This window comes from Carya illinoinensis, chromosome 1, assembly GCF_018687715.1.
Source record: "Carya illinoinensis cultivar Pawnee chromosome 1, C.illinoinensisPawnee_v1, whole genome shotgun sequence".
NCBI classification, from domain to species: domain Eukaryota; kingdom Viridiplantae; phylum Streptophyta; class Magnoliopsida; order Fagales; family Juglandaceae; genus Carya; species Carya illinoinensis.
In genome coordinates this window covers 44514955-44523636 of record NC_056752.1, presented here as the reverse complement: position 1 = coordinate 44523636, position 8682 = coordinate 44514955, and the positions used below count along the sequence as shown (strand labels likewise).

At 37.4% G+C, this 8682-nt stretch overlaps 1 protein-coding gene across 3 annotated transcripts; it reads left to right on the top strand.

Moving 5' to 3' along the window:
* Window positions 1-5035: 5035 nt before the first annotated feature.
* LOC122276736 (peroxisomal membrane protein PMP22-like) lies at window positions 5036-8682 on the top strand. 3 transcript variants are annotated; one of them, XR_006228933.1, is made up of 8 exons: window positions 5036-5351; window positions 5523-5621; window positions 5951-6052; window positions 6213-6288; window positions 6777-6847; window positions 6921-7006; window positions 7879-7978; window positions 8077-8554. XR_006228933.1 is itself a non-coding variant. In XM_043086653.1 (7 exons), exons 1-7 carry the CDS (start codon window positions 5280-5282, stop codon window positions 7880-7882), a joined length of 510 nt encoding a protein of 169 aa, XP_042942587.1. In that variant the 5' UTR covers window positions 5036-5279; the 3' UTR covers window positions 7883-8554. The 3 variants fall into 3 exon arrangements, 2 of the variants coding, with proteins under 2 accessions (XP_042942587.1, XP_042942583.1); XM_043086653.1 differs by having other exon boundaries at window positions 7879-8554; XM_043086649.1 differs by lacking the exon at window positions 7879-7978 and having other exon boundaries at window positions 5037-5351; window positions 8472-8682.

Sequence of the window (8682 nt, the reverse complement as noted above, 5' to 3'; positions counted from 1 at the left end):
ATGGATAGAGAGGAACAAAGGTTGTCGCAACATGCAAAGCAACATTGGCTACCAAAAGGTGAAGCTAATGCTGGGTTCTTCAGAGCAGTTAGTAGGAGGAATTATAGGCAAGTAAGGGAGATGAAAATGCAAGATGGATCCTTTCTTACCACTCCGGAACAGGTGCATAATGGAGCTGTGTCCCACTTTCAAAAATTTTTGGAGAATAGGCCGAGAGGTGTATTGCCGAATTTGGATGGTTTGGTTCAAAAGCTAGTGTCTGACAGTGATAATGAAGAGTTATGCCAACTGCCTTCAGAACAGGAAGTGAAAGATGCTATTTTCTCCATTCCAATAGATAGCAGTCCGGGTCCAGATGGGTTTGGTTCGGGCTTTTATCGATCATGTTGGCATATTATCTCCAAGGAGGTTGTTGAAGCGGTGGTTGATTTTTTCAGTGGTGCTATCCTTCCTAGATTTTATTCGGCCTCTTTCCTTGTGCTAATTCCGAAAGTTCCGAGCCCTGATAGCTTTGATAAATTCCGACCTATTAGCTTCTGCTCAGTTTTTTATAAGGTTTGTTCTAAGATTTTGGTTAATCGTATGACTCCAATTTTAGCCAAAATTATTTCGCCAGAGCAAGGAGCCTTTATTCAGGGCCGTAGTATTTTTGAAAATATTAGTTTGACTCAAGAAATGATGCATGCTTTAAACAAGACTTCTCGGGGGGGTAATGTTGTGATGAAGATTGATATGGCTAAAGCATATGATAGTATTGACTGGGATTTTCTGTTACATGTGTTATGCTCCCTGGGTTTCTCAGATCCAGTTTGCAATATTATTCGACAATGTATTTCTTCACCGTGGTACTCAGTGGTAATGAATGGAGTTCCTAAAGGCTTCTTTAAGGGTGGTAGAGGGTTGAGACAGGGTGATCCACTATCTCCTTATTTATTTATTCTTGTGGAGGAAATCCTTTCTAGGATGTTAAAGCAACAGGTTGAGTCGGGGAAAATTGCTCCTTTTTATCACCCAAGGGGGGCTCCTATTATATCTCACCTTCTTTATGCAGATGATATAGTTATTTTTGCTAACGGTGGAAAAACCTCGATTAAGAATATCACTAAGATTCTTAAGGTTTATGGAGAATGGTCGGGTCAAGAGGTAAATAAAAGCAAATCTTCGATCCTTTTTTCAAAACAAATGTCTTTATCTCGGCGTAGAATGATTTTGAGAATTACCGGATTTACTGAAGGAGGATTTCCGTTTAATTATTTGGGTGTTCCCATTGTTTCGGGAAGACTTTTGGTGGCACACTTTGAAGGCTTGATTAAAAAAGTAAGAGATCGCATAAAGGGTTGGAAGGCCCAATTACTCTCAAATGGCTCTCGGCTATTGCTTTTAAAGCATGTTTTGCAAAGCATTCCTATCCATAGCCTTTCTATTTTACATACTCCGAAAGTAGTATTGGATAAATTGAAGAGACTAATGTGTACTTTCTTTTGGGGTGTTAGAGATGGCAAGCCTAAAAAAAAATGGAGGGCTTGGGATGAGCTGTGTAAACCAGTTTCAGAGGGGGGTATTGGGCTCAGAAATTTGCTTGAGGTGCAGAGATCACTTCATATGAAATTAGTTTGGAATTTGCTTCAAGGAAAATCGGTTTGGTCGAAATTTTTGGTTGCTAAATATGTCGGTAATAATCATATCTCCTGTGTGGATTCATCAAAAGGATCGAAATTATGGAAGATGCTTTTGGATAACATGGTTGCTGTAAAAAAATTTTCCAAATGGAGGGTGAAAGAAGGTAACATTTCCTTTTGGCACGACAAATGGTTAGCTGATGGTCCTCTTAGTGAACAACATGAAGTTCGGGAATTTCCGAATCTTTCTATTGCAGAGTGTAAACTTGGAAATGGATGGAATGTGGAACTGTTTGACCGATTAGTTGGCATGGAAAAGTTGGAACAAATCTTAGAAGAATTGGGTAGAGTGAAGCAGGAGAAGGACACTCTTATTTGGTTACCGAATGCCCATGGGAATTTTTCCACTCATTCTGCATGGGAATGTATCAGGTCTAGAGGCCCAAAAGTGCCTTGGCATAAATGGTTGTGGCATCCTGTAATCCCAAAAAAAATGTCTCTAATAATGTGGAAGGCACATAATAATTGTTTGCCGGTGGATGATCGGGTTCGTAGAGCAGGGGTTCCGTTGGTTTCTAAATGTGATTGCTGTGACAATGGGGGATATGAGGATCAGAGTCATGTACTAGCACTTGGGACTTTTGCCGAGCGGGTATGGAGCAAATGTTGCCTTACTCTTGCTATACCTCAATTGGATGGCCAGAACTGGAAAGACAAAGTAGAAATATGGTTTAGACGTGCTAAATTTTCAACTCAACCAGGTCAATTAATTGGTCTTCTTCCTAGCATAATCACATGGAAGCTATGGACTCGACGGTGCTTGGCTAGAATGGAAGGAAAACATGAGTCCTTAATTTCGATGTGGAATTCGATTAAATATTGGCTGGGTTTGTTTGGGGAAAATCTGAAGGCTTCTTCCAGCTTATCTAAGCGAGATGAGGAGATATTGTTTATGTTTAATATACCTGTTAAGCAAAAACATATATCTTATTTGCCTTTGAAATGGGTGAAACCAAAGGAAGGTTGGCACAAGCTAAACGTGGATGGTTGTTCGTTGGGGAACCCAGGTTCATCAGGTGCAGGAGGTGCTATTAGAGATTGTAAAGGGAAGTTAATTTCAGGTTTTGCAATAGCTACTGGAAATAAATCAAATAATGTTGCTGAATTTTTGAGCTTGGTTCAGGGCATGAGGATTGTGAGATTTTTGGGCATTCAAAATATAGACATTGAGATGGACTCTAAGATTGTGATTGAGTGGATGAAGAAAAAAAGATGTGGGCTTTGGTATTTAGAAGATTATTGGGAAGAGTTGATGCAGCTATGTGAAGGCTTGAATTACAGAGTCGGGCATGTCTATAGGCAGTGTAACTCGTTGGCTGATGGTTTTGCAAGGTTGGGAGCTTCTGGAATGAATCAGACTTGGAATGAAAGCTCTGCCTTACTTGCAGGAATTAGAGGAATTCTTCGCTTGGATAATAGTGGCTTGCCGAGTTTGCGCAAAATGGCTTGCGTTGTGAGTAGCTTCAAGAGGATTTAATTCTTCTCATGGAAGCTTGGTGACGGAACTTTTCGTATAAATGGGACGGTGGTTTTTTTTTGTCTTTTATGTATTTAATTTATTGCTTGGGTCTGGTTATTCTTTGTATTGATCTTGGGGCTGAAGTGGTGTTTTATTTCTTGGACGCTTGGGCTTTAGTTGTCTATTTATTTGTAAGTCCTAAGTGTTAGGTTGTAGTTTCGGTTTTTTCTCCACCATAAGTGAGGTTTTTTTAAATAAATTTGGAGAAGAGTCATTCTTGAACATGTGACTCTGACTCTTTCTTAAAAAAAAAAAAAAAAAAATGTGTTTGTGGCTCTGATCTGGCTTGTGCCATATATGTTTATATTTCACATGCACGCTGATCAGCATGTAGCGGGCAAGCTGATTGCGTGTATGCGCTCTTGATGACGGTCCAATTCCATTGGATCCTGTCCTGCCTGAACAGAAAGAAACTACGATCGAAATACGGATTCCCGGATGAACCATGTTGCGATTGCTGCGTACACTACTCCTGTGAACAATGTGCTCTTTGTCAGGAGTATGCTGAACTCAACACAGAGGCTTGGACCCCTCCAAATGTTATATATATTTGACTAACCAAACGCTACTACTCCTCCGGCCAGATTATTATAAATTTATTACTTATTAATGTTAATTAAGTTGTATTTTAATTAATTATTTTAAATTTTAATGCTCATTAGGTTCAAGTGGCCCACCAAAAGGTATGTTCATGTTTAGATCATGATGATCGAGCTAGGCTCTAGCGAGCTCCTGGCCTCCTAGCTAGCCTATTTCCATGGAAGATTATCGATCAATTCGTCCGTCCGGCCGTTTGCTTCTTTGTTTTTTGTATGATTTGGTGATCATCTGGAGACTGGAAGTATCGACGTTGCAGATTTTCGGATTAACAAAACGTACTGCATGGATTGAAAATTCGTACAAAATAAAATTGTAGTTTAGACTAATTACAGTTATGATCTATCATGTATCTTTAATAATGATCTGCTTAATTTGTTTAAAATGTAATCATCTATATATATTTGGTGTGACAAGTGTACGGACGGCTTGGGAATCATGATATTGAAATTTGATGCAATTCAATATTTCCATAACTATGCTCTTTGACTCTTCTTTTTTTCGATTTAAAATGTCACACGGTAAGTGTGATTAAAAATGACAAAATTAAAAATGAAAAAAATATTACTGTTATAGTATTCATCTACCTGTTGCATAACGAAGCAAAGTACTAGAAAATAAATAAAATTCCTTTTAAAAATATATATATTTACGAAAGATACTATTACAAAATACAATTATATTAGAATGACATTGTAGATATTGCATAATAAAAACAAATAAATAAATAAACTAAAGCGAAAATTAGCTATTCCCTATCCAAGAAAAGTAAAAACCATTAAAGTAAAAACAATGAAGCTCAATCTAAAATTCTTTATTTTGAAAAAAGAGTAATGTTACATACAATCGTGAAGTGTGCAAGTACCGTGTAGTCGCTTTAAAAAAGAATATGGTCCAAAAATTATACTTGCAGTTGTTAGTATAAGTGTCGCGCAATCATTTTAAAAAAAAGTGAATAGATATAAGATCCATATAAAAAATAAATAAATTTTTTAATAATAAACTATATTTTTTTTTAAAATAACTATACGATACTTGAAAACTCTACTATTATACGTAATATTACTCATTAAAAAAAATTATCATTTTCAAATCAGGAACCAGTCTGGGAATTAAACCTACTCTCTTCTCCCTCAGGCCTCAACCCAACCCAAAAGCCCAGTTCCAAAAATCATTGATTCCGAAGCCCACAAAATACTAACTCCTTCAAATCCCCCACCTTCTCTCTCTGCGCGTCTCCGCGACTCTCTCGTGTTGAGGTCTTCGCTTTGCAACCTTTTTTTAAAGTACGACTTTGCGACTCTATAACTTCACCTAACCCCAGTCGGCCTTTCAAATTTTCTACAAATCCCATTTCCATTTCTGTGCTCAGTCAATGCTCGCATTCTCTTGCTCGATCTCTGTCTCTTATCTATTAACCCGTATATCCTGTGAGACGCAGAGTGACAGAGTAAAGGGTTGGGTTGAGACGTTGATCACATACCATGTCTGACATTGTCGACGAGGCTTGGAGGAAATATCTCCTGCAGCTTCAGCTTCACCCTCTCAGAACCAAGGTTTCTTTCATTCATGATTGAATACCATTCGTTTAACTACACCACGCTCTTTAACATCTTTTTCTATTTTTTTTACCTGTTGTTCAGCATTCATTTGTGCCTTTTTTTATTTATTTCGGTTAAAGATGATACTTCATAGTTGTTTTTTGCTTGAACTTTTTGGGTTGCTAGGCAATTACAGCTGGATTTTTAGCTGGGTGTAGTGATACAGTCGCCCAAAAGATTTCTGGGATCAAGAAGCTTCAACTGAAAAGATTACTTCTTGTCATGGTACGCAAACTCTGTTTGCACATTCTTTAATTTGTTTACTTTCGTGTGGAATGGATCAAACTCTTAACCTCAATCTGCTGAACGAGAAAAAAACAAATTTTATTCCTGTTTTTATGTTGTTTTCTTTTCCCTGAATTGATAAAATCAGGAGACCATTCAAATAGCTGTATCAGTCATATAGGCCCAGTTAAGGCCTTTGCTTTTGATCATACAAACTATGGAAGAGTCTATAAATATGGAGTTTCTTGAGTTCGTAGTCTTTTTCCATAAATTGTTAGCCACATGTTGTACTTGTCTCTGCTAATTGAAAAATTAAATTGTTTTGCCAGCTCTATGGGTTTGCATACGCTGGGCCTTTCGGGCATTTCCTCCACAAGTTGATGGATAAAATTTTCAAAGGGAAGAAGGGCAACAAAACTGTTGTGAAGAAGGTACTATGTTTCTACAGTTCATATGCTTTGTTAGCCGATTAATTTATGTTCTTGTACTTGATTCAAGAGATTTTGAACTCATTTAGATGGGCCTTTTGTTCTGTTCTAGGCTATATGCAAATATGTGATTAAGTATTGATGGATGGCGTTCTATTATTAGGTGTTATTGGAACAGTTAACTTCCTCTCCGTGGAACAACCTTTTCTTTATGATCTATTATGGTTTGGTAGTAGAAGGTATGTGCATTGACGAAGTCATTTCTGCCACGGCTTGCTTAGTTCCTAATGTTTACTTCTGTCTTATCGATTGAGCTTTACTGTCTTTACATACAATGGATTAAATATTTGTCAGTTCATGAAATATAATATTGCAAGATGTGGAAATGATGTTCTTGCTTATGTTATCATGGACCGCATAAAAGAAGAAAAATTAAAAAGATACATATTTATGCTTCCAAAGCATAGTTGTGATTGAAGGTAAATATGTTCTCTGTGTATGTGGCTTGGTCGGATTTGGGTTTTTTTCCCTTTTTGCACTCTAATAAGAGAAGCCACTCAATGACTGGAGAATAAGCTACAACTTGATTTTTTTATTTTTTTTTATTTTATCCTTAGCCAGTTCACAGAATAACACTCCATCTAGAATTAATGCTTTTTCCATCAGAATTCTATGTCAAGAAACACCTTCTTAAAGACAAAAGTAATCCTATAGTCTCATATTGCAGGAAGACCATGGGGTTTAGTCAAGCATAAAGTTAGAAAGGACTACCCCTCTGTTCAGTTAACAGCATGGAAGGTATGATGAGTATTATTGTTTGACATGCAAGCCTACTTGTTAAATTGGCAGCTCTGACATTTTTGGCTTGCAGTTTTGGCCTATAGTTGGTTGGGTGAATTACCAGTACATGCCTTTGCAATTCCGTGTTATATTCCACAGCTTTGTTGCCTCGTGCTGGTATGATTGTAATCTTTTAATTTCACCTGCTTTTATTAATTATTTTCCATCTTAAACTTGTGTGCAAGAATGAACAGTCATGTAAATGATTAGTATATACCCTTGAACTTCAGAAGTGCCAATAGATTATCACAACACATAACTTTAGAGGCATCTTAATTCTGGACTTGATGAGTTCCAGAATGGGCTGAAGAAAGAACGTGATAGGTTAATTGCATGTATTAGAAAGTTTTTACCAAAGCTTGAAGGAAGCCTGCTTACAACAACCATGTTGTACATGGTCATTTATGTAAATAATGCTTGATAAATGCTACAATTTCCTAATTAGAAGAGCCAGAGCATTATTGCTAGAATTTACTGCTGTGAACAAGCACATATTCCTTGTACTGGGGGAAGATCTGGAACTGAAGGATATATAAGAAATTCTTCAATTCATAAGGAACACCTATGGCCAGATCTAAATCATAAGGAGCATCATCATGAGCCATTTGGAGGATATTCGAGACTAGCTTTTCATTTTTCCCACCCATTTGGAAGAAAACTGAGTCTTCCTATGCTGCAATAGCCTTGGAATAGTTGCTACTTAAAACTTACCAGGCAGTATGACAGCCTTTTGCCATGCTTGTTTGGAAATCTCGAGGCCAACTACATCATTCCACTTCACATTTGATTAATTTCTCTTCTTCTTCTTTTTTTATTAGCACTAGGTGTCCGAGAACAAAGTCTTGACTAATCTTGGGGTGCACAAGCCCCCGTCACATTTGGTTAATTTCTCCCTAATTCTCACATAACCAAGACCTGCCCTGAGCTTAGCTTGTTCATAACCTTCCCAATCTTTACCTTCTTCACCCTTTGATTTTTTACTTGGTCAGGTAGAGACTATCCCCCCTATCCCCGAAGGGCTTGACAAAGACTGGTAAAGTTGACTCAGGAATACCTTTTAGGTGTCATCTGCCTGCAGCAACTACTCAGGTGTACCTTGAGACTTCCAAGTAGTGAGTCTGTTCGTGCAATTCATGCCAGTTACCTTTCAGTTTCATTATCTTCTTCTTGTTGGTTGTCCTATGTAGGGATACCAATAGATGAAATCAAAATGGAAGGGCCAAGAAGTGGGATTAAAACTCGAGGGAATACCAATTGGTTGTCACATGGCAAACATTTGAAATTCTGCTGTTTCCTTCAGGTTCCTACTGGCATGACAAAAAATGTGAAGCAAATGTTTCAATACGATATCACTGCTGGGAACGACCAAGCGCGTGGCTTCTGGTCTTCATCATTAGGAAAAAAAAATTATTGTAGTAATTATCATGCATTGTTTAAGTTGGTAGTATTATAGTATGCATACGCATATATACATGCATATAACATCATACAAGTATTCTCTTATTACCCAATGTATTTAATAATGTCTGGAATATTTAGTAGTTAGCACTGACTCAGTCCTTTTTCTGCGTGTTAACTTCAGGGCGATCTTTCTAAATCTGAAAGCTAGATCTGTTGCAATTAAGAAGGCATAGAATGAAGAAACTTTCTCATGTTTGGTTTGTAGATTTCGCTTGTCGTGTAGTATTATTGAAGTTCCCACTTGTTGTGCTTGATTGGTATTTAGGCTTGTGTAAAATTGCTAAGAATTGTGAATTGAAAAACAGGGGATATGGAAGAGAGAACTTTGCTTA